Source organism: Mugil cephalus, chromosome 1 (genome assembly GCF_022458985.1).
Source record: "Mugil cephalus isolate CIBA_MC_2020 chromosome 1, CIBA_Mcephalus_1.1, whole genome shotgun sequence".
Classification (NCBI taxonomy): Eukaryota; Metazoa; Chordata; class Actinopteri; order Mugiliformes; family Mugilidae; genus Mugil; species Mugil cephalus.
Window position 1 is genome coordinate 3,864,831 of NC_061770.1, and position 26,541 is coordinate 3,891,371.

The 26,541-nt window shown below is 41.1% G+C and overlaps 1 protein-coding gene and 1 non-coding gene across 7 annotated transcripts in view; one reads left to right on the top strand and one right to left on the bottom strand.

The window, feature by feature from the left end:
* LOC125003515 (IQ motif and SEC7 domain-containing protein 1-like) overlaps nt 1–26,541 on the bottom strand; it is a 148,419-nt gene that overhangs the window by 40,964 nt on the left and 80,914 nt on the right. Inside the window, exon 1 of one of the 6 annotated variants that reach the window (XM_047577522.1) lies at nt 15,498–17,552. The exons of the other annotated variants lie outside the window; for them this stretch is intronic. Within the exon in view, the coding sequence (XP_047433478.1) occupies nt 15,498–15,562 (65 nt within the window). The 5' untranslated portion in view covers nt 15,563–17,552. Of the gene's footprint in view, nt 1–15,497; nt 17,553–26,541 lie in introns of those variants that run through there. 6 annotated transcript variants of the gene reach the window in all.
* Nucleotides 16,817–16,890, top strand: trnat-agu. The gene has a single exon. It is a non-coding gene; the product is annotated as a tRNA-Thr (tRNA).

Sequence of the window (26,541 nt, forward strand, 5' to 3'; positions counted from 1 at the left end):
TTGATGTTAGGTTAGTTGAGTTCAGCCAAATTTTGATTTATGTTCCACTCTGATTTCCAGATAGCAAAATTAGCATAAAATATATTATTTTCCAAAAACATCTTCGTGTTGGTGCTCTTAATAATGTACTATAACCTGTGCAAGGTATTTGTTGACCTCCTTCAGTGGTTAGAAGGTGAACTGCAGGCTGTGTGTGGTGACAATACATTTTTATCATTTTATTATCAAAAGGCAATTATTACACAACTTGCTTGCTTTGTTCGCTTGTTGAAGTAAATTCAGGCTGAATTTATTTGTAATTAGTGACACTGAACCCAAAGTGTAGTTGCATGTTGTTAGCAAGAGCATTTAAGCAGATGCTGCGGTTTTACAGTGCAGCTGAACATTTATCATCTTTTATTTGGTTAATTATTCACCACTATCGGTGTATTGTAGCGTGCCAGCCCTTCAAACCAGAACAGATACCATTTGCAAAACCCTATTAGGCTCTTTTATGTTTTATTAAACGTTCCACAAAACATGACTGGTCACGTCATAAGGGTGCATGATGATGAACGACCTCCTGCTGCCGCTCCACACAGAGGAGCTTTGAATGCAAGCTGAGTGAGGAAGGCGAGGTCAACGTGGAGATCATGAATCTCCAACACTGCCTCCACAATCATCACAACAGACAAACAGCCGCAGAGGTCAGAGCCACGCAACAAAACTCAAAGAACAGAGTGAGAAAGAATAAAAGGTACGACTATCTCCAGCTGCCGTCTCTGTCGACAGCTGTTTAACTTCTCCTTGTCAACACGCGGTGTGGCCATGGCAACCACAGCACTTCCAAAAATAAAGTATGTGTTTGCTTTCTGGCTAGCATGAAAATTAAATCCGAAGGGCAACAGAGGAAAAGAAATCGGATGGATCACAAACGAACTGAAAGGTTTGGTGTTGAAGAACGGAACATTGTTTCCTTGATTATTTTGACAGAGCCAAATTAAGCTAAAGGTCACAAGAAGAGACTTCATTGTCTCTTTATTATTTGACATCTGCCTTATTCTCCCTCTTTATTTATTATTTTCTTTTCTCGCTTCTTCCTGGTACTTCTATATTGGTTTCATTTTTCAGCCCTGGGAGGTTGCTGCTTGCCCATAAAACCCATCCACATATTAAGTTATCTGCTCATTGCCTATCGTGTCGTAGTATTTACTAGTGGACGTTCCAGGTTCTGGTAGCTATGGTAACTCTCTTGCTCTCCATTTGTTTCCAAGTCAGTGTTGTTAGATATATGATAATTATTGTATTTCTACGATGCATTTATTATATACGTTTCAGGGCCCATTTGAAGTTACAACATAAAAGGTCAAACATAGTTTTCCATTTGACTGACAATGAACAAAGCAGCTGTTTCAACGGGTCAAGACTCTGTGTTTATTCCTTAGGTTGTTACTGTTCCATCCACGCAGCACAGCTTGGAGTCTGAATGCACTATCCTAGTGAGTGATTTCTTTCAAGTATATGCATATGAGAGTTTGAGTCAAAATATGATCCTCTTAAAGCGACAGTACGATATTTCTTCATTTTCCATCTGACAGCACCGTTTCAAGTGAAACAAGCAGAACATAAATATATTTCCAGTGTGTGGAAGGAGCTCTTCTTGCAGTCACCGCTCTGTATTTGAAAGCTAAATGCCAACAACACCACTGCTCCTTCTGGGTTCACCTGACGCTGCAAGGAACCGTGGAAGTTGTGGACGCCGTTTCTTGGTGGTGAAGATTTGGGAAACTCTCAGCCGCATTGGTCACTCCCATCGAAAACAAAAAGCCTCAAACGAAAGATTAGTTCACATTTGTTCCCCCCCTTCTTTAAGTCACCAAAGACTTTTTCTCCTATCATTGCTAAAATTCTCTGTATTTCATTAACATTCACGGCTTCCTGTGGCTGCTGCTCTCCTCCGGTGTTATGCTTGTTTACACATGGCTCCTGTTGTGTCATTATTGTGAAAAATCTTCTCCCAAAGCAAAACTATGGGCCACAAACTGGAAATCTGGGAAGTAGTTGTAAATATGCTTTGTTCACAGCTTATAAGAGGCGCCACTTGGGTTGCAGCTTTAAGTCTGTTTGTAGATTTGATTTGATTAAAATGTCCCTTTTCTTAAACTTTATACATCTCCCATTGTCAATAGAGACCAACCCTGTTCATTTTATCCTTGCAGTTGTCATACACTTCTATGCCACAATTGTATGTGTTTCTAATTTGTAGCATCTTTTCAGTGTATGATATTTGCTAAAATTCAAGAACTGCACCTGAGGACACGATGTTATGTGACGTAGCGGTGAAATTTTTCACATGTCTCCTCGTTGGCCGCTTTGTCTACTGATCCTGGACGCAGCTAAAAATAAATACTGTCTTCTGTCGCAAGCTGCACTGTCGCCAAACACTATCTGCAGCACGGACGCCCAGCTATTCAGCGGAGTCACTGTGGGTCACCAGCTGCACACGCTGCTCATCTGAGCCTCAGGAACACGTCTCTGTGTGAGTGGAGTGTGGATTGTTGGCTGAACGTGGAGGCTAAAGAATCAAAATACTACAGAGGGAAAAGGAGGAGGAGAAGGCAGGCAGGTGTAACAAAGACAGGCAAATGAGGCATGGGAGAAAAAAAAAACAGAAGCGTAGGCACGACTGGAGGATTGAACAATTCCAAGGGCATGGACAAGAGGAGAGAAAAAGAAGAGGGAGAGGAGGAGGGCGGTGCGACAGGAGGCTAAACGAGGATGATGAGATGAAAAGAGAGGACAGGGGTGAGGCAGGACAAATGAGGAGGAGGGGGAGAAAAAGGATGTTGCCTAAAGCCTTCAACTATATAATGATGATGAGAGGGACAGCGATTAGAAAAAAAAAACAGAGAGTAACAAGGAGGGTGTGGTGAGAGGAGTGCAGATGAAGGAATGGGCAAAAAGATGGGAACAGAGCGAATGGCGCCAGGTTAAAGAAGACGCTGGTGCAGAGGACTGAGGCCAGGAGACAGCAGGTGATGAGAAGCACAAGGACACTGAATGAAGAGGAGAGAGACCGGGAAGAGAGGAAAGACGGGAAGACAACAAGGAGCAAATATTGCATTGGCATGTTTTAACTGAACTACTCAGTGTGGTCTGATCCTGATTAAAGGGCAGTGGTTTTAAAATCAACAGCGTAGTGTCTCCTGGACAGACTGCTCATGGTCACTCGGACAAGTTCATGACAATACAAAGATGTTGTTCCTTCCTTCGTTGATTCAAACTACCAGGTCATTTTTCTTTTTCTGTGTTCAATGTAGGTATGGTGTGCTGCTACGTCACACATGGACACTAATGTTGCACTAACAATCAGAATAAAAATGCTTTATTTGACCACCTTAGTCAGATTGGATTGACCAGAAGCAAATTTCAGTTTGAGAGGTTCAGCGTTAACCTTTGCTAATCTGTTCTATAGCTGCATCTAATAACCATGTAGCCACTTGATGTGATTGTTTATCTCTGTTTGGGATAAATATGTGCTTTTTGTGCATGTTTAATGTATGTAGTGCAAGGACAGAAATACAGAGTTAGCAAAACAACCGGTTAGGCAAACGATTTTGCAAGGATTGATTTCAATTTGAATAATGTTTCATGTATGGATGGAACTGAACAATACACTGGAAAGTCTGATAGTGCATGTGTTTGTGTACCGTTAAGCAAAACCACTTTGTCAATAAAGTTTCATTGTGATTTTCTGATACTGTTGGGGCATGTGAACTGTGAACTCTTTTTACAGTGTGAAAAAAAGAAAACTGTCTTGGATCAATTCAATTGTGGTTGTGGGTAAAATAGGCGTTGGCAGTCAGAAAAACATTGTGTGAGGTGAAACATCATAGCTGAAACCTAATTCAGTCACTTTTCTGCCATGAACTCAGCAACTGCAGTTTCTTTCAGCCTTCTTGCAACTCATCCACTGGGAACAAGCAGTTAAATTAAGTACGTATATACACACAGAGGCACACATTGACCTCCTGTGCACACAGACTATCACACGCTCCATCACATGCATTAATGTGTAATGTGCGTGATTCTCGGGTCTATTTCTGAGCTGAGAAGTCAATGGCATTTCAGGTGAGAAAGCGAAGCTGTTTTTAACAGTCACAGAAAATAGATTCAAATTGATCAGCACAAATCTCTGGGGTAATTATCTTTGTAAGTGCTCCTGGTCTGGAAATGTGAGGAAAATGCTCCTTTCATCAGTACACCCTGTAAAAGGCATATTGTCTGCTCCATAACATTATCTAAGGTATTATCAGTATTTCATTCTGGGTTTATAATGGTTAATCTATAATATCACATTCAACCTCTGAGGTATCTGCTGTTTCATTTCAAGGGTCAACTGTTCTGCCACTAATTAGATGGAAAATGAGGGCCAGTGTTCAATTGGTTCACACACTAGAACAACAATTAACCCCCTTGAACTCAACCAATTACTCCCTTTTATTATAGTTCTTCCCTCCAATTGTTTGCTAGGTATGCTACATAGTGGTTCTATTATTTTATACTGTTGATGAGGTCATGTTTGTTGTATTGTTAAGATGAATCTGTGTGAATTGCAGAACAATAGATGCTAATAGTAACAATAATGTTAGGAATGTTAATAAATGGACTACTGTATGGGGATAAACAGCTGGTTGTTGTAATATTTCACTTGCAGATATAGATGGTGCATCTTCGAAAAAATAACACTTATGCAAAACAATGTTTGTTGGTGTATTACTTCGAGGATTGCTGCAGCCCATGTACGTCATGATTAGTTTAAGTCTATTGCACAATATTGCATTTTTGCTCTAAAATGAAGATCAGCTCTATGATATGTTGTGTTTGTTTAATATGGATAAGGAAAATACAAACAAAAGGGCATATATGTACATGAAATTATGTTAACTGAGGCATTTGTCTGGTAATACTGCGGCAGCACAGCAACTATGGAGGACGCAGGCTGTACAGACTTACTGGAACATTCTAAATCTTCACACTGTAGAGAAAGACATCAGCACTTAAAGATCCTTTTCATGCATAAAAACTAATATAATGATGCATTCAGCTGGTGGTTCCATTGAGAGATTCTCTGCTTTGTTGTGTGTCTATGGAAACACCTAGAGTATAGCTGATTTTTTTTCTAGATATTAACCTGAAATAAAGTAGTTCTGTTATTTCTTGAATAAATATATTCAGGAGAATGTAACTTGACAAGGCCATGCACAGTTTATTAACTGTCGGTAACAAAATATTTCACTTTGTTGTGTTGACTATATTCATTGATTATGAAACTAAATTGCATAACTCATTTACTGAACATTTCATTCAGTGGTAACATACATGCTGTTGCGTTTGTGTATAAATTATATGTAAATTACTGGCAAAGACATGTGGAGTTCCCCATCTTGGGCCTCACTTTATAAAACAGCAAGAAGCTTTCACCACAATGACACACAGATTGATATAATAACATCGTCTAGTTATCAGTGTCCCACACCAACAAGTACACTGAATTACTGTGAACAGTTGTGCCAAGATTAACTAAACAAAACCAAAGTAGTATTTAGTATCAAATACAAACCATACTGAATGAAATACAAAAATATTAATTGCAAATCAATGCTCAACTTAACTATCTAAAAGAAAAGATCCCAAACCAAGCCAGAAATCTCGTAGATTTGGCTCCAGATTTAAAGATCAACATTACTAAGACCAAAAACAACAGTTACTAATCTCCCTCCTATTTCTGAAATTGACCTAGTTTCCCTGTTCGTGTTTTGGAAGTGTTTTCTGTCAGTGTTTGAAGGATCATCCAAAGGAACCTGGTACAACTTCCTGGACAGCTACTCCAAACTGAAAAGTAGGTCATGCAATGATTACCTGTGCTGCACTGCTTAATTCAATGCATATGACTTTAAAGTGACCTTTAAAGTAAAGAGAAATCTCTTTCATGCTAATTGTTAACTATTTCAGCTGACGAACAGGTACTGTTAATCACTAAATGTGTGACAGAATACAACTGATAAATAAAGACACACCATATCCCTGCACAATTACTAACATCTGTTCAATAGTAAAAGAAAGTAAGGAGGAGTGGCAACATTTGGGCAGCAGGAACAATGTGTCATCATTCTAGTGGCCATGTTGGAAGTTCTACGCTCTTGAAAAATACCAGCTATATATGTACAGCTACCTACCTATCTAAACAGTAGTGTTTGCTTAACAAATGTTGCCTTAATTTGCTTCAAAATTTATGATGGTGTTGTATTAAATCCTAAATTCAGTACATATAAGTTTATAAAGATCTGACCAGGGTGTATCCTGCTTCTGCCAAATCACAGCTGGGATAGGCTCCAGCCCACTTATAGAAGATGACATAAGATGAGATAAATTTATAAAAGCAGTTCATCAACTCATTGTCAAAGAAATATTTTTAGTATGTGGTTGGTATGTCTCAACCAACAAGTCAAATTGCATTTTACATCTATGCCTGTATAAGCAGTTCACAAGAGAGAGCTGCCATTGGATGAGTTTCGTCTCTCTGACTGGGTCTTGGAGGCGATGGAGAGTGTTATTAAATACTAAATAGAAATTTGCAGATGGACGCTGTTGTGTTCTGCTCTTAAGACTTTATTTTCTGCTGCAGACGATCGAGAGAAGGACTGAGGGAACAGCCAGAATCTAACTGCCCTCGAGCACAACTGTAAATCCAGAGCCTGCTAATCCCTCATCTGAGCTACCAGAGAGTACCACTATGCAAATGCTGACATTCTACATCTGAAACCTTGGTAGCAGTAGCTGCACTTCAAAGACACCATGCCCTTCATGTTTGTCCTGTCCTTTAGCCTGCTCGTCAGTGTCCGACACTGCAATATAAGTTGACCAACCGGGTCAAAAAGAGTTAAATGGCGTCCAATCCCTTTTTTCCTGGGAGCAAGAATCAAAGCTGAAGAAGATGACTGTATAGACAGCTGTTGTTTTCATGACTCTGCACCTCTTTGTGGTCATTCTGTGTCTCTGTGTGGTTGTTTTGTGTCTGTTTGTGGTCATTTTGCACATATTTGTGGTCATTCTTTTCCTCTTTATGGTCATTCTTTGTCTCTTTATGGTCATCTTTGTTGTCACTGTACATCACTTTGAGGCACTTCTGCATCTGTTTACAGTTGTTCTTCAACTCTGTGTGGTCATTTTGAGTCTCTAACTGGTTTTCTGAATCTGTTCATGGTCGTTCTCCGTCTGTTTGCAGTTTCTCAACGTCTGTTTGTGTTCATTCTCCATCTGGTTGATCTCCATCTGTCTGTGGTCATTTTGTATTTCTTTGTGGTTCCCTAGACTTGGGCCTCTGTGCCTCTTAAGTGCAGTGCCTTGTAGGCTGGTATAGAACTCATATGTAAGGCCACAAGTCTCAGAACCTCAGAGAGGCAGAACTGCATTGTGTTTATGGAAGCAGTGGGAACCGGTTGCAGGAATATTTAGACTTGTGATTCAGCCATGTTGTCCTCTAACAACGTTAGTCGCCTCAGTTAATTTTTACCTGCATTTGGAGGGTTGGCGGGTGTTAATTTCAAGCCCTGGAAGGCTGACTGTTACGTCCCGCTCAGCCAATTTTTCTCTCAACGCATTTAAACACACACCAACGTACTTGTGCGGGCACACACACATCTGAGCACCTTCTGGTTGTTCTTTTCTTCTGGGGGTGTTTGAAGCCCACAAAATACTGCAGAGCACAAAACACTGATTAATCTCACACACACACATAGACACGCACATTGAAAGCGCAGTTGGAGCAGTGCAGGCTGTTTATATGAACCTGTTCCTCCCGCTGCTGCAGTAAAGCTGGGCGGTGTGTATATAGGATCTGAGCTGAGCAGACATAATAAGCCCAGCTCATCCACCCACAGCCCTCAACACACACACGCACACACAGATACTGTATAGGACACTCTACTTCGCATTTTGCTGCATCATGCCTCAGTCTGTCTGAGGAAACAGTAGAAGTAGAGGGAAGAACACTGGACCTGCCAAGGACACTTTCTGCCCAAGACAAGCAGACAGTAACGAGTTCAGGCTTCTACTGTCTCTCTTCTGTTTGCAGGAACTCCTATTTCCAGAGTGCTAATCAACAGCGTAGCCCAGCACCTTGGTCCAGAGTGAAATAATAAGGTGCTAATAACTTCGCTTCATAGGCTAAATAAATCAACACGTAACTGCTGAAAAACGGCACGCATTTACTCTTCATACACTGGCTGTGTATAATGACTGGACTGGATCAATACACTAACTTTTCCATTAGATCAGAGAGACACAAAAACAGTGACAATTACAAAGTAATTTCCTCCTAAGGTGTTATCTGAAATATCTGAAACAAGTCCTCAATAGAATCTAATGGGAAATGACAGCTATAGAGTAGGGAAGCCGTTTCTCTACAGTTAGATTTTAAAGGATTAACCCTGTATCATTGAAATACCTCAACCACAGAGTGTTAGTGCAGGGCATAAGAAGATTTTTTCACTTGAGTGACATTTTTCATATTAGAACCAAGCAGCAACCTCTAGGGCTGAGCGATGAAGCCCATGTGGAGGTGCAAAAACCTGCTGTTTATCGAGTGGCCACTTGAGGCTGGTTGCAAAAGGGAGCAAATCCCGATGGACCCCCATGTTAAAAAGCCCAACTTTACAGCATTATTAAACATGTTTACAGCCTGGTTCAAAAAAACAGTTTTGCTTTATTTCACTATTCATGACAACTGTATGGGAGTGAATTGTTTTCTAACTCATTAATTTATTTTTTATTAAGGTTTAAAATTCTGCATGATTAAGGGCTTTCCCACTCTGAGTGACCGGCAGTAGCCTGAGCTAACTGGTAGCGGAGGGTTGAGTGGGTGGGTCTCAACGTCCAACACGACCCCCGTGATACACTCAATGATTAGAACATACGTGTTGACTGAGGTACTTGTCACCACATTATGAAGCTAGACAACATTAGGTCACTGCCTCATTGTACCTTATAAAGCAGTTATGCTCAGTGTTCATGTAGAGGTGGACCTTGTAGACCACATCTTACTCTCATTTGACCTGAGAGTGTTTCCTTGATCTTCTCTGATTGGCAGAGTGAAAAGCACATGCTTCTAAACCTCACTGAGAGGAACAGGGATGCAATTCAAAATCTGTGCGGTTACCAAATGTGGTTCCTCGCCATCTGGATGCTTTCCCGCCTAGATTTCATCCTGATTAAGGGAGGAATATGATATGATAAGTTACACGTTATTCAACAGCAAATGTCGACACTGCCATTTATTGCTGTTCTGTGGTTGACGCAAACGAAACGCTACAGGAGGCGACTGCAAGCATGCTGAGACCACCCTCTCCTAGCACCCTAACACATTCTTGGCTTGCGTCTTTTCATTGGATTAATAAACACAGTATGAGTGGGCTGTTTATGTGGGACTTTATTCAGAATCAGTCTCTCACATACACAAATGAACTATGTGAAAAAAGGCACAAAAGTGAAATGTGCAAACATTTTCCACCCATTAAAAAGAATTCACACGTACTAGAGGGATTTCTGTGGAAAGTTTTACAGTTGAACTGGACAGTGGCAGAGAAGAGAGAAGGCGTATCATAACTGAGGTGAATGGATGAGCGCCCAACAACCTGCAAAGCAGCTCAACACAAGCAGCAGCGTTACTTACAAGAACATCACCTTAGAAGTGACAAATGTTCAAAAAAAAAAAAAAAAAACGATGTGCCTCTTTACAAAGACGGATGTAACATTGATTTAAGGTTGTATTCTGATGAATTTGCTGTTTCTATTCATATACCTAAAAGGCAGTTTGCCAGATCACATTCCTGCTCCTCAAAAGATGAACCCTTCAGATTTGAATCACCCAATGATCTATCCTCTAGTGCCACCCTCACACATCAGCTCAGTGTCAGTCTATACAGTGTAATATGATTTCATGAGCAGTAGGTTCTGCTCTGCATTTCTTACAGACCTCAGAGCCTGGATGTGTCCCAGAAAGGCTGAGCAGGGAGTCCGGTCAGAATCGGCTCGGAGGTTTCCAGGCAACAGCCTCGCTCCTCTGGGATTAAAGCAACAATGCCGCTGAGTCAACTCGTTCAGCAACGCTCCAAACAGCCTGCATGACTCAGTCTATCTTTTCTTCCTCAACACTCCCACCAGCAGAGCAGAGAGCTAATGAAGCGCCACACTGCTGGGCCTCAGAGCTGGATTCCCACCTGCACCGCGAGGCTGAGGATGACTCCTCTAGGTGCTAAAATGAAGCTTCATCATAGACACGTAGATCAGTAACAACGCTCAGAAACAGACTGAACAGTGAATATAAATGACTGCAGTAGTTCTGTATGAAAACAAAATACCAGAAGAGATAAAGCTAAAAAAAATAAAAAAGGACCACCACACATCTGTTCTGACAAAACAGCTGAATTTAAACATACCAGTCAACAAATGAAGCCTTTCAAGTGACTGTGATCAAATGTAGAGTAATTATTAGGGTTTAATTCAATGGTTAATTGGACGGAGACTTTAATAAACACTGTAAATCCACAAGTCAGGCAGGTTATAATCTAAAAAAAAATGTAATTCTGGTGGTGTTTTAACAGACGGCAGGGAGTCTGCAGTAAATCATCTTGTCTCTGTGGTTTTCTGAGCTTCATGCGGACCAGTGATCACATCGCAGATGGAGCTATCTGCCTACAGATGTTGAGCCGTCTCCTCACATCTCTTCCTAACTCGCCCAAATTCCACTTTTAAACAACCACAAGTTTCCCATTTTTATTAAATGATGCACTATTAAGAAATGACCGAGATCATTTATTTTCATTTCAGTAAATAAGACATTATGTTCATATTCTTTTCTGACCATCACATTGTTTCTGAACCAAAGTCAGAACCGATTCAAAGAAACCTGGTACAGACGACCTTCATCTGCTGTAGGGGGCACAGCTGAGCATGAACACAAACACATCTGCTCTCGCTTCAGTTCACCGCAGTAACGAGGCATCACAACGCACACACCAGCAGTCACATTTACCTCTGTTAAGAAGATTTTTTTCAATGGTCATTATTTTGTACGTTTTATATGATATTCTCTTTTGTTTCACTATAACGCTGGCATTAAACCTAATCTGAATCCTATACCATATCTTAACGTTATGATATTCACGTTCACATTCACCTTCATTCATGCGAAAGAGTTGATTGACTAGAAAAACCATCTGCAAATATGCTGACAATTGTTTTTAAGGACACGATGAGCAAATATTCTCAGATCCCAGCCTCCAAAATTGAATGATTCCCCACTTTTTTAGTCATAAGTCATTATAAATGAAATATTTTAGGTTTAAGTAAAGGCGTCTTGTTCTGTGAAAGTGTGACATATTGCTTTTAGTAAAGCCACAGAATGTGTGTGTGAAGACCTGTCCACCTCTTAGTAGCTGACAGTTGGTTGCTTTTAGGAGTTCCAAGCTGTGGTTGCCAAGGTAACCCTCTTGTCTAAATGTTTCCAAGTCAATCAAGCAGAATATAAAAATATTTCTCAAGTTTGGATAAAACTTCTCGGCTTCACCGCTCTCTTTTTAAAAAGAAAATATTGTCAACAGGGGTGCAGCTCCATCAGGATTCAACCCGCTATGACCATGGAGAATTTGATGACAGGAACCAAAGTCCAGGACAATGTTTCCTTGTGGTAAACATTGGGGGAATCTCAGTTTGTGTCATATGTAAATCAGCTGTGTCAGTTGTTCCTACTGGGAAATTGCTTCAAAACTAGGATTACTTCAATATGATGCACGCCCACTTTACGTCACGACACCAAAAGCCTTGTTGTATATCAGTGTCACAACTCTCTGTTCTCTCTACAGTTTCATTAACATTCCTGGTCTCTGGTCACCACACCGCTGCTAGCGTCTTCCTGTGCAAAACCTCTTAACCACTGTGTAAATATTTTAAACCCAAGCCAACATTTTTTTTTTATGTTTTTCAGAACTGTAAGTGTATATCTTCTAAGAACTACTGAAGTGTTTAGGTTCAGTGCATGATCACTGCTCCATAAACAGCCGATGCTTGGATTACACTACAATCTGCTTGCACCCGACACACAGACTGCAAAAGACGGTTTGTCTGAATGTTTGCAGGATCACAGAGAGGCTGTGAGGTCAGGGAGGAAAATGTCAAAACAATGATTGGCTCCTCAGCCGTCTGATTTCTGTCCACGCTGACAGCAGACTCATTACTCAGGCAGATTAACCCCACCACCTCACACAACAAGAGACAGACAGAGAGAGAGAGAGAGAGGGCGAGAGACACTGTGAGCTTCTCAGATTTTCATTTACATCCAATCCTCCAATTGCAGAAAAATCAGTCCACTCCACATCCTTTCACTGGATTATTGAATCTTTTCCATCAATAATCACATGTAGACATTGAGCTGAATGTGCTAAACACATCCATGCAGTCAACCCTCTGTATTTTGTGTATTCATACAACCACAAGTTTTATTGCAATAGTTTGTTCACTACATTAAAAGTTATCCGTTTGTACAGTGAGAACTTTTCCCTTCTGAAAGGCCTGTACCTGCAGCCACACGGAAATAACTCTGGGAATTATCTGTGATATTTGCTATTGTGGCTTCGAGGTATGCAATGACTCACTCAGACAGTTGGGGAAGCAATATTTGCTTGATTTCGATGGAGGAGATTGATAATTCAATACTGTTTGCTTAACTAACTTCCTCCAAACATGCACAAACACACAAGCACCCATTCCTCCTTTGTTTTATGTATATATTATTTGTGCGGCCATGCTGGCTGAGGAAGAAAAACTGCTCACCACAGATATGATTCAGAAGCAGCAGGTCTGACTGGATTATTGGATTAAACATTCAGAAATAAAAATGAAAACTGGTGTGAGGTTGAGATCAGACCTTTGTGCACAGAGTGAGACGACCAGATACCTTGTAGGAACACGTAGGGTCTCCTGTGTTATACTGACTGCCTGTCACAAAATGAAAAGTTGACTCCATGATATCAGCAGGAACTTTTCTGGCCTGAATCACATCAGGACTGAATGGGCATCTGGCGCAACATCATGATGGACAACATATGACAACTTCCAGAATGTGTCTCCAACAGGAGCAGAGAACGTTCAAAGACAGACTAGAGGACACATCCCTTTTAGTCTAATCTACCACTGTCCACTTAGTTAAGTACACGTCACTCTGACATCCTTATTTCCAGATATCAGTTCCATGTACTTCCTGCCTGAGGGCATCCTAAACATTATTGAAGACAGTCATGATTGTTTGGGAAATCCTTGTTATCATCTAAACTCACAAAAAAAACACCTTACAACACCTTGAACCGTGCATCAAAGGATGAGGTTCACAATTTTTCAATTTTCAATGTTCTTGAGAAGTGTCAAAATAATATTTTTACATACACATTTGTGAACAGACTTGTGTCTCTGAGCTACAGTGAAGGGACAGTAACATGAAGAGGAATTCAGGCACAAAATATACTGTTATATTCAGGAAGTTATCTGTGCCATTCATCTCCGATGACTGATGATCGATCCTCATACTAGCTTCAAACTAACTTCCAGGAGAGTTCACCCTTCTCCTCTCAGACTCACTCAGTTAGAAATACTTGTTTGTTCTAAATGCAAACAGATTATGGAACAGTCACACAGGAGCATTTTAAAGTTTTTTTATTCATTACAAGTATTTTTGGCTTTTTTCATACATCTCTTCTAAATATTGATTCTTCTACTTACTCCTGTAGTTACAGTGACTTACATGTTTATCTGTCCATGTGGGATCTTTCTAACAGGCTCAACTGAAGTGATGTTAACATCCAGGATAAATAGGTGGAATGTTTCTCACATCTTAAAAATGCCAACATGCACTTAACCTACACTTCTCCTCGTACCACTTCAGAGATAAGTGCACCAGGCAATGTATCTCTGCATACCTAGTAACGTCACTCCAGCTGCTGTTGAAAGAACCAATAAGCTGTTTCAGGGCTGACATTAAGGATGACGTTCACATACTGGATACAGCTTGAATCGCTACCGATCTGTTCACTTCACAGCTCTGTTGTGTCTTTATGATGCTATCCTATGAGATTTATTGTGATCACCTTTCTCATTTGTTCTTAATGTTTAAAATAAAATTAAAAATATCTGATCTCCCAGTAGGAGGAGGAGGAGTGAGGGGGTCTGAAGTTAGAAGGGGGCCTGATTGTTTGTTCTTGATGTAAAGTCAACTACAAAGACCCACAACGGCCAAAAAGAGAAGACGAAAAACTATAAAACCACCAAGTGAGCTGAAACAGACACAAACTATAAACAACCACAAACAGGAACAAAATGATAGCAGATTAATATAAAAAACGTAAACCATACAGACATTAAGCAATGAATGACGACCAATAGGACTATCTGACAACAAAATGTCCTAAATGTGACCAGATAATAAGTGATTAGGGTCTTCTACATGTCTGAGCCCAGGGGCCCATTGTATAATCCATCCATGTCAGTGTGGGCAGTGGAAGGAAGCCAACAATGACCCACTGATTACAACCAGCTGATAAACAAGATGGCCACTAAGTCCTGGAACTGAGCTTGTCTTTAAATGACCTCTTTCACCACAGCAGGCCCAGATTGTCTATGACAATGGAGCATATCTGAGTTCAGATGTCCACCCTGGTCTATTGTATCATCTTACTGTCTGTCAGCAGTTCATTATTACTGCACGACAAGCTTTTCTGACTGCTGGATATTTGAGTCCAAACTTCCTGAAAGTGGCTCACATCAATAAAAAAAGTTCCGCAAATTCATTCATTTAGTGACTAAAGTTCCACTTTGAGTCCAAAGGCTTGTTCTCTCACTCTGAGCTCACTGGAGGATCAATATTAATCCTTAACCCGAAAGTTTTCTGGACTTAAAGTCCGCACCGATGACACGCCTAGATAAAAAGGTGGAAAAGTATGCTGTAAAAGGAGATAGGGACAGACAGACAGGTAGAAGAAGACACGCGCACATGCATGCGCAAAACGACAGGTCATTAGTGGCAAAGCCGCCTCATCTGCGCACATTACCAGCGCCTGGATCTCAACAGCTGATACACCAATAACAGCAATACCGCTGCTAATGACACTATTAATCCTCCTAATAAGAGCAGCATCAATGCTCCTCGCACTGCGGCCAGAGCCAGCAAACAACCTGACGTCCCGAAGCAGCCCACCGGGCTGTCATGTCGCAATTCATTAAGATCTACAACCATCAGCTGCTTGGACAAGACGCGACGGTGAAAGAGAAGCCGCGCAGCAGTGCGGCACCGCGGGCGGAAAACACGCAGTCAGCGAGTGAGTGAGTAGGAGGCGAGGTGCTGTTTAAAAGCTTGTTTCCTCACGATTTCTGTTGGTGTTTTTGTTTGTTTGTTTTGTTTTCTCTCTTACCAGTAGAGCAGCTTGTTGTGAAGGATCGCGGGCGTTTTGTCCGAGGCGCAGTTGATGCACCACATTGTTGCTGCCGCTGCTGATCAACGCCGCTGCCGCTGCAACAACAACCAGGAGGAGACGAGCAACACACGCACAGAGAGAGAGAGGGAGGGAGAGGGATAGCGAGAGATGGAAAGGGAGAGATGGATACCGAGCGATGATCCAGTGCTGCCTCAGCCTCTCTCTCACGCTCTGTGTCCGCCTCTCTCCACCCCTCTCTCCTTCCCTCGCTCTTCGTCAGAGACGCATCATCACCATCCCTCCTTCACCGCTTCCTTCCTTCCTTCCTTCCTTCCTTCCTTCCTCTCCCTCTCTTTCTTTGATAGCCTTCCGTTCTCCTCGTTTTCCTTTCCTCTTCAAAGCCCTTTAAACTGACCCTAAACATGATCACCCACTCAGACCATATTTTGTCTGTGACTCCTGAACCAGAACTCTTTCCAGTCTTTTCAAGGAAACATCCCAAGGTTTCTAGTGACAGTGTCAGAGACAGAGCAGCAGGTCTGAAGTTAGAATGAACATATGTGGTTTAGATAAAAAGACAGTAAACGAAATGTGCCAATCCAGGAACAAATCGAGTATATTTACTCAAGTAATATGTTATAAATATCTTAGGCACTGTCCATTCTACAGCAACACATATCAGCGGGAAACACAGCACTCTACAGTACTTGTCCATTTTGAAATGCCTGTAAATGTAAATGCCTTGGTCTGCACATAATGATGTATTCATTTATTTAAAAAATAATTTTGCAAGATATTAAGATACTGCGTTGTATGATACAGATCTAAGTTTTGGTTCATGACATGTCAATAACTTGTAGGCTCAGGTATCCAGACAGCAGAAGGCGCTGCAGAGACATGTCATGGTTAGGAGACCTTCTGGTTACAGTGCAAAAGCACAGGACTAGGGTCTTGCAGGGGTCATGTGGTGGCAGCAGGTTTAGCAAGTTGAAGTGGCTTTCCAATAAAATGTAACTACTCCTGCTGTATATTGGCCAAAAGACGTCAACCAGATGATGTCAAGCTGTAGTTGGGGAGCAGCTGAGCCAAGTTAAGCTTTTTGTGCTCTGCTTTGGCTCCCTCCCTGCATCAACAAATGACCTTGAGGAAGGAATGAAGGATTTTCTCTGTTTTTGTACACTACAGTCTTACAGCATAGAATTCATATAATATTCAAGAGTCATAATGTATAGTTAATTAAACTATCAAAACATATTGGGTTTATGGCCCACATTCCAGTTTGCCTACCAAGCACTGGAGGAGGAGCTCAAATAGTGGGCACTGTGGCTTAGTTGGTTAAAGTGCCTGTCTAGTAAGCAGGAGATCCTGGGTTCAAATCCCAGCAGTGCCTTTAGCTTTGCTTGCTGGCAGAACATGGGTGTGGAAGAAGCCTTCATCTTCAAGCCTCACATATTGTCTCATGTTGAGAGTACAGGAAGCACTGTGAGAGTACAGTAACTTTCTTCAACAGTATCCAACCCATCCTCCTGAGAGACATGCAACTTAAACCTGGCATTGCTGCCTGGATTTTGTACTACCTCACAGGAGGGCCAGCGTGTATGGCTGCACATCTGAGGTCCTGATGAGCAACACTGGGGTTCCCCAAAGAACTGTCCTGGCACCATTCTTCTTCAACCTCTACACCTCCGACTTCCGCTACAACTCTGGTACCAGTCACCTCCAGAAGTTTTCCGACTTATCTTCCATGGTCAGATGTATTGCCAGTAATGACGAGGAGGAGGAGTGCAGGGGACTGATCGAGAGCTTTGTTGCATTGAGCAACCAGTGCAGAGCTAAACGCTTCAGACACTCCTTTGTGCCCACTGCCATCAGATTGTACAGTGTGGACACCACACAAGTCTGATCTCACTGAGAGGATATGTATTTGTTTTAAAAGTCACTTTATCCACAACTGTTCTCACTTTGTTCTTGTGCATTGTTTTTGTTGACTGTTGTATTTGTCCTATTTAATGTCCTTCTAGTTGCCTGCTCTCTGTGTCCTGTGTCTGTGTCCTTGTGCTGCTGTAGCATTTGAATTTCCCCAATGGGGATCAATAAAGTATTATCTTATCTTAAGTTGCTTTTGGGCACTTAACAAAGCTCCTCCTCAGACACAGAAAATGCTAAACTGGTTTATATTACAATTAAATTAGTCAGTTTAAATACGAGAAGCTGTCTCATGCAACCACCAAAAAGGCATTTAAAAATAAAACATAAACGGCAATATTTTTTTGTATTGGACAAATCAGTCCAGGACGTCATCATCTATTTTCAAACATAAACAACAAAGCAGTAAGCTAAGGCTTGAAACATTAGGATATGTGAGTCATTCATTTCATCAGTTTACTCTTTAAAATACAACTGGTCCAAATTAAGGAGTGTTGTTGTTGTTGTTGTCCTGAATTTGTACTGCTTGCAGTACTGTTGTAATGTGTCACTGTCTCTCATTGTATTGATAAAGTGTATTGTCAGAGCTTCTGGACTAATCAGTGCTGATACAACCAGCACTGATGAACTGTGCCTCTGTCCATTAGAGCAGTCTCTCTGGATATTTACAGTCTGTTTAACAGTCGTTCCTACACTACCCATCAATACTACCCTTTTCTAAATAAAGAAAAGCTGACAGAAATAGCAGATGGTTTGAGTATAATCCACATCAGAGTATTACAGCATATTATATATTGTTTCTTTAGGTTCTTAAAGTTTTATATGTGATGCATAGTTAGTAGTCATCAGGTCGACACGAAACTTTGTGCAATCCAGACTTTTAACAAAGGGTTAGCTCTGTTACACACCTTTCACAGTGTGCTTTTACTGACCTGTATGATTTGACTAATTTCCTCTCATAGTTCAAATGGTACAGCAGCAGAAACATACATTTTAAAACAGCCCGTGTCATGTTCCTATTGAACATGTAATAGAAACCATTATGCATTATGCATATCAGGCATGCAGTGAATATAACATGTAGTTTTATAAGGTGAGAGAATACATTTTTGCTCACTCTATTAACTGCAGTACGGCTGAGCCAGTCTGAGCAGCTGCTCATTAGCAGAGAGTCTGCAGCTCAGTTTCGGCTGAGGAAAGCGAAAAATGAACAGTAACCAGAAAGAGAAGTCACACGTTTATTTCAGGTAATTAAAGAAAGGAGTGAGACTTCTGAGAGTTTGTTGTGTTTGATGGCATCGTTCCACCGTGGAATGAGAATCTCAGACTGACACGTTATCAGAACAGAGGAGCGTCTAACTTCTATCTGTGGTGATGAGATGCTCATTGGCTCCAGAGAGGAGATCCCCAGCCTCTTGACGCAGAGTGTGACAGCAGCAGACTGATGAGTGGCAGCTGACTGGTCTCTGTATGCTGATGATGAGCAGACGGGGCTGCAGCCTTGGGGCAGCAGGGAGTGTGGGCGAAGGGCCAGGAGGCAAATCAACCAAAAAGCCCAACTCTCCTCTCAGAGTGTTCAGGTCGAACGTGCTGAATAATTGACATTAGGAAAAATGAATTTCAGTAAAGTGCAGGCATGTGAGAGCCATTTAATACTGCATGTTAATAACACTGATGCAGCTATATAAAAGGCCAGAAACATGCTACAGGTAAAGGTGACCAAAGACAGCCCTCATTGTTTGCTTAACGCCTGTTTCCTGCTGTTAGAAGTAATGTATATGTGGCATAAGGCCTTCAGTGTGTCCAGAGGGAGCTTGTGTTGAAGACTACAGCTTTGAAATGACAATATCTGGTGGTTAGAACGAGACAAGGGGCAGGCACAGGCTACAGGAAACGTTTGTGGCTACTAGCATTCCTACCTCAACTGTGAGCAAGTTGCATTGTAGGTAATGTATGTTGGTTATTTATCCCACGTTGGGGAAGTATACAGTGCAGCAACAGCACACAGTTTAAATGACAGCGCCCACGAGAGTCAAAAAAGTAATCATTTAAATAAATAGAAACAAATATAATTCAAATGTATAGCATATAGCAAATAGCATTTGGGAGCTGTGGAGTAGTGGTAAAAGGTGAAGTTTGTGAACAAATGGATGAGTCAAACAGCAGGAACTGCAATTTCCCCAGTGCGGGACAATTAAAGGTTAAAATTATTATCATTAGAAGTAAAAAGTAAAGCGTATGTGGAATTAATAAATCTCTGCAGCATTTTGATCTTTTTTCAACTCATAAAACTATTTGATGCTGCCCTTGAAGAACCTATGCTCATGTACCTAGACAAAGCAAAGTGTTGAGACGTTCTCACAGAGGGGCAACATAAACAACAGGTGTTTCTTTCTCTGTGTATTTCGCCACAGACACTTCGCTCATAAAATTTAAATATCATTTATATCATGAGTGGGCCAGAGGCTCAGTCAGTGTTACTGTACATTATTCAGTGATGGATGGGGACATAACAGACATTATTGAAAATGTTTGAGATTGTCACTGGAACAGAAATGTTTCTCTGATTCAGATTCAGATATTAGTTTTCACAGCCTTAGCACTCCCACTCTTTTGGTGTCTTTTAACTCCTAATTCTTCTCCTCCTCTCTATCCATCCTTCAATAGCAGGACAGTTACCGTGGGCAACAAAGCGTGAAAAATGAAAAAGCTTCCCCTTGGTTTCTCTGGCAACCGCGGCATTACATAGTTTTCTGCTTTGCTCAGTGACAAAATGTATTGACCCACACATTCTTGTCTCTCCTCCTTTCATTCTGCCCTGACCTATATTTATTGTCATTTTTTTTTTATCGACTGTTTTTTTGTCTTACTTCATCTTTCCCTGTCTGTTTCTCCATCCATTCATCCATCCGGGCCTCCCTTCTTCTTCCACAGTGACTCCTTAGCCTGGGGACAAGCTTCCATAATTCATCATTACTCTTCACAAGCCACCCTCCTCCTCTTCCTCCTCCTTTTCGCCACTCTGTCTTTCTTTTCTCTCTCATCCTTTCCTCCTGTCTGTCGTCTGTCCCTTTCCAAATATTCAGCAATTGACAAAAAGGAATGTGGACCTTGTCAACACAGAATCATGTAATTTATCAGTGTTATTCAAGGATACAAAGTTGGTTCACAATCAATCTGAAATCACACATTTTAACACAGTATATATTATTATTAAGTGGTGATAATGATCATTTTCATAAACTTGTGTGGATAATGCTTTGTCAGATTGTCAAGTAACAGTTTACCTCCTACAAATTAGATTTAAATAGAACTAACTGCAACAGCTTGTTAGATTCAGATCTGACTGGATAACATTAGCTATTATGAGAAAATGTTTTTCATTAACGTACAATATTTTCACAAGACAGTGATCTGTATTAATTTAGACACTGAGACACTGAAGTGTTCCAGTTAACTAAACCACAGAGAGGATTTGGGGTTTTTACACCCACCATCCACCCTGACATCCTCCCTGGTTAATTCGTAAATATAAATATAGTGCTTAATAAATGCAATCATGTGTATCAATACAACTTTACCGGAAAAATGTGATCTTACCTACTGTATGTGTATATCCTCATTATGTGAATAAAAAGCTGAACTCTAATGAGCCAGCTAACCATGGTCATCCATGTCTTGGGGTCTGGACTTTATATGACCTTTAAAGGTTTCCTGTGATATCTGGACCCAAGTTAGCAGCAGATCCTTCAGGTGTGGGAAAGTTAGATTTGGATATGTTCAAGGTTATTCCCAGCCTCCTGTGGGTGGTGGCCAAAATCTGTTCTGTCCTTCCTCTGACCACTGTGTCCGAACTGCTGAGTGGGGGGCAACTTGTTTCAGAGATGTTCTGAGCCGGTGGACACCTGATAATAACTGAATCTTTGTGAAAACTCAAACCTTAAATGTTTAAACCTTCCAGTTTCTTTCACATCCATAACGGTGTCAATCGCTCACTTCATCTCTAAGGTCAAAATGTTTTTGACTTGAGGAGGTTTCACATCAATTCACATCTAATTCAGTAAAACAAAAAAACAAACAAACAAACAAAAAAAATCATGTCCAGACACAGCTTTCTGCTGGGTTATTTTAAACCACTGAACCTGCAAATTAAACTAGAAACTAGTATACTATCAGTAAACGTCTCACTAATTGCTTCCTAGTCACAAATAACAACCAATGAACTCATGTTATCTGTGAAGTAGCTGCATGGATCTATTCAATAACTTTAGTCTGACTCAGTCCCACATTAGACTGTCCTTCTGTAACCAATATCCAAATGTGGATAAATCTGCCAGTGAAAATATATTCCCCAGTGTATGAATCTCACTGTTGATAATATTTATTTATTTATTTTTTTGGACATACTTTACATGGACATGCATCTTTTCCTTGATATCGCTTGTGTCATTTACAATCACAACTTCTAGCCAGTTTTGGGGAAAGACGGACAAATTAGGAAAGAGGAGATGAAAAGTTTTGAGGAGGAAGAGGGGAATGGGGAAACATACTGTACATGGACGAAAGCTATGACAAAGCGAACAGGTCAGAGGTGATGCTGAAATGAGACAAAGAAGAGAATAATGTAGGAGAGAGAGCCCAGTAGTTAAAAGAGAGCATTGGAGGAGAGGAATCAAAGGAGCTGAGGAGGAGATAGGTAAGAGAAAAGAGGAGGAGAAAAAGTGGAGAGGATCAAAGGGCAGGAGATATACAGAGAAGAGGGGACAAAGAGGAGGGTAAAGAAGAAAAGATGGAAATGCTGGAAAAGCAGCAATGAAAAGAATAACAAGAAGGTAGAAAAATGATGCAGGGAAAATAGGGTGGCGTAAGGATGAAAGAATAGCACCAGAGCGGGGGGAGGAAACAAATGAAGGAAAGGAGATAATGAAAGGAAGAAGAAAATGTGATGAATAATGTAAACTACAGCTCTCCCTCCCTTTATTTATCACTCACTTTCTACACATCCATTATTCACTCATCCCTCATTTTTCTCATTTCTTTCTCTTGCCTCCCTTTCTCAATTCTTGCATTTTGCTCCCTGTATTTTTCTCATTTTCTTTTGTGTTACCCTTTTCTTGCCTCGCTTTTTTCTCTCTTTTTGCCTTACCTTCTTTCCCCCCTTCCTTCCTATTTTCCTTCTTCCTGTTATTTTATCTTTTCTTCTCTATTTAGTCCTTCCCTCCTTCTCCTTTTTCTTATTTCTCACCTTCTATCTGTTTCTCTCTTTTCTTCTTTCACCTCTTGTTCCCATGTCATTCTTCACATTTTTGATCTCTTGCTGCCTCCCTTCTTGTCTTTCTTCTAGTCCTGTCCATCCCCTTCTACTTCTTTTCATTTCCTCTCCTTTTGCTCCCCTTCCCATTTCTTCCCTATTCCCCTCCTTCTTCCAACCATCTCTTTTCTCTTTTATGTTCTCCCTCCCTTTTTCTCTTTATCTCCCCACCACTCATCCTCCCTCACTGCCTCTATCCATCTTCTGTTTCATTCCCTCAATCATGGTTCTAATAATCAGCGTGGCTCAGGCAATTAGAGAGAGAGAGGGGGAGAGAGAGAAAGGGGCGGGAGGAGGATGTTGCTTGGAGACGGTTGCCGTGTAACAGGAGGGGAGGGGCAGAAAGGAGGAAGGATGGTGGTGGCAGGAGTCAAGTGAGGTGTTGCTATGACAACGCAGGTTTCACACTGTCACTGCTGCATGTGTGTGTTGCTGATTTTAGCACAGAGTGGGAGGGGCTCGGGATCTGAAGCATATGGAGAGGAATGCAAGGCATGCAGGCGCACACACACACACACACACACACACACAGTTGCATCCTTGTCACTCGTGAGGACATTACACTGACTAACATTTTGTTCTTTGATGGAACCTCAAAATAAGAGGTATATTTTGGAGTCATGTTTTTTCTCCCAGTAATAAACTCAAGAAAAATGCGACATAAGAAAAATACTTCTGGCAGAGGGAGAGTGGTGTAAATGAAATGCTGCATGCCCTATGGTGACTCTTTGAGGCAAGTGGAGCACAGTGCACCCTGCTGGCAGCAGGTAAATGGAGCGGTATTGATGTTGCTATGTAACTAGTAGAAATGCACGTAATTAATTGATACAATTCATAAAATAAAAATATTCTCTACGGTTGTTGTTATTGATCAGCATTGTATAACTTCACATCAGTGGCTGATACATTCAAATGGAGTTCGATTAGCTCGTAATTTACCTAAACTGTTGTGTTTTGGATTTGTCAAATACTGCAGCCATCAGTTGAACACGTGAAGAGAGAGAGAAATTAATCCACATTGGACTGAGAAAATTCTATCAACGAGTCAAGACGTACTACATATGTCGAGCCCTCTCAAAGCTAGCAGCTAGTTTAAGCTGATGTGACTCAGTTGTGAGAGATAATGAGGACACGAAACATCAGCCCAGTGGCGGAGGAAGAAAAGCAGCTGCAAATGAGGAGGAGCTTGTGCAGAAATCTAAGTTGCTCATGTGGAAACATGACGCAGAACAGAATGGGGCTACATGCACATACTGCAGGAAAGACGTTTGACCGCTTGGTTTCAGGTCATGACATCCCCTAACTCCACGTCCAATAAAGCTGGATTATTTGTGAAATGTCTTAAAGAAAAGCCACGTTTGTTTTAGCTTTGTTTTAGATACACCATGACCTGGATGACTGAGAATCATCACAGACAAGTCCAAGACAACAGCAGATGCCCTCACATAACCTGGAGACTTCAGGACACAGCAGTCCATTACACGGTGTCAACTCCACAACCTACGCTAAAGCTGTTAAAGTTGGCGCTTCCCTGGGGTAAATGTTTGAGAAAGATTTGTGTTTGCCTCAAAGTTACCAAAGATTACTCTATCTATCCATCTATCCTATCACTGCCACAACAGTCATGCCGTCTTGTCGCCACACTACAGCTCCTTTTTTCTTGCGTCGACAACCCTTAAGACAACAGAGGACAATTTTCACAGTAAAAAGACCAAAATTAAAAAAAATCTTCTCACCAATTCCATTATGAAGCGTTTAGTATATTACATATTGTTATTTGTTGTTAAAGCAAACCATAATGATACTGATTTTAGGTGACATCACATTTGCTTCTAGTGTCTGAGAGTCACGTGGACAGAAGCTGATCTTATTCTGCAGAGCAAACACAACACATCCAAACTGGGAGGCCAGGTATGAACTCAGCAGAAACGAACAAACCATAAATGATATCGCTTTTCTGCTGAGAGCAGTCTGACTCCAATGAAACATGATCAGCTGGAGATTCACTGCAGCATCTTACTGCACCACCCAAACACATCTGAGCTTCGATGTCCAAGAGGACCGACATTTTGACTTTTGGGGTGAATTATCACCCCAAACGTCCTACCTACAACCACATTCTAACCTGAACTAACCTCAAAAACTCTCTACACCTGATGCCTCAAGTGTGTGTGTGTCTGTGTGTGTGTGTGTGTGTGTGTGTGTGTGTGTGTGTGTGTGTGTGTGTGTGTGTGTGTGTGTGTGTGTGTGTGTGTGTTTATGGTCCTCACAAAACTTGGGTTTAGGGTAAAGGTTGCAGGGTTATGATTAAAGGGTTGGGCACTTAATTACGGAGTTCAGGGTCAGGGACTATGGAAAATAGTATGTCAGTGACTGAGCCTCAAAAAGACAAGTGTGTGTGTTTATGCACATGTAACATCGCAGCCTACTCTCTGCAGCGTTCCCCTCTGCTGCATCTAAACACCGAAGTTTTATTAAACTTCTACATATTCTCAGTGGGGCTCAGTGTCTTACTATCCAAGCCGCTGTGCTCTTGTTCAGAGTCAGTGAGATCTGTGTCTCCCCACAGGAGGAGATCAGAGCAGACACCACTAAAAGAGACGCGACCAGAAACAGAAAACGAAACAGGATGTAGTCTGACACTGAAGCAGAAACCCTTTCTGATGAAATGTTACTACTGACAGTGCGAAGGTTGTCAGGCAGCCATAGAAACAATGGAAAACTTGTCATTTATCATAAAGAGGCTACTTCAGAAAATGTTAGATGTGTTCTGACTTGGACCTCGAGGAATTCAGCTAAGCCACTGTAACTATGGAAACACAATGTGGGAAAGAAACAGAAATGAGAAATTTAATAGAGCCAATTAGAGACATGTTTTAGTTAATGTAATATGTTAAATTTAAATGAGTAAAATTTCAATTTTCTATTAAATTTCATTTAATAGAATTTAATTGCTGATGTTTTCCCCAACTTCCAGTAAAACGGTACTTAATCATGACTTAGTTTTTGACTTGTGGGAATCTCCCAAAGGTAAACTTGACGTTGGTTTACAAATGAGACTGAATTTATTTTATTTATTTCAGTAAGTTACAGCATTATTATTTGTTTCGATGTACAGTGCTGTCTTCATCGAGAGTCTGCCTCCTCGAAGATACATAATGCCCCTACAAGGTACCTTCCTGATGAGTTTTAATGATTACGCAGTGCTTGGTGGGAGATTTATGCCAATAAGCTGATGACGTTTCTAAAGCTTAGTTCAATGACTTAAGTAGGCAATCAATTAAACCATCAGTTTGGTCAACTGAACTGAGACATTAGTTATTTTCAAATTCTACAGTAATGTCAATGTTTTTTGGACTCATTTTGGTTGAATTTAAGTGCAAAGAACTGCAGTTCCTCTTATGGCCACTTGTTACTGACCTCCTATGGACCTCCATCTTAATATGTCAAAAAGCAGCTGAAATGAGCACATTTACAGCCTGGAACAAACACAGCTAACATCTCCATTCATGACAATGTTAGGGGTGTGAATTTTTAAATTATTCACTCATTTGAATTAGATTAAGGCTCAAAATAGTGTACAATTATGGGCATCGCTTTGGGTCCCAGGTGGGTGGCCTCCCAGGTTGCTAGTTGTCTACCTCTGTGTTACCCATCTGTTTCAGCTCAACCTTCCTTGCCCACGTTTTAATTAGCAGAGACTTAGAGAGGCACTGCCAAGGTGGAGATAGCCAGAGACACCACACTGAGCTTCCAAACCACTCCTCACGTGTGACGTGATAATTGTCCATATTCATAAACAAT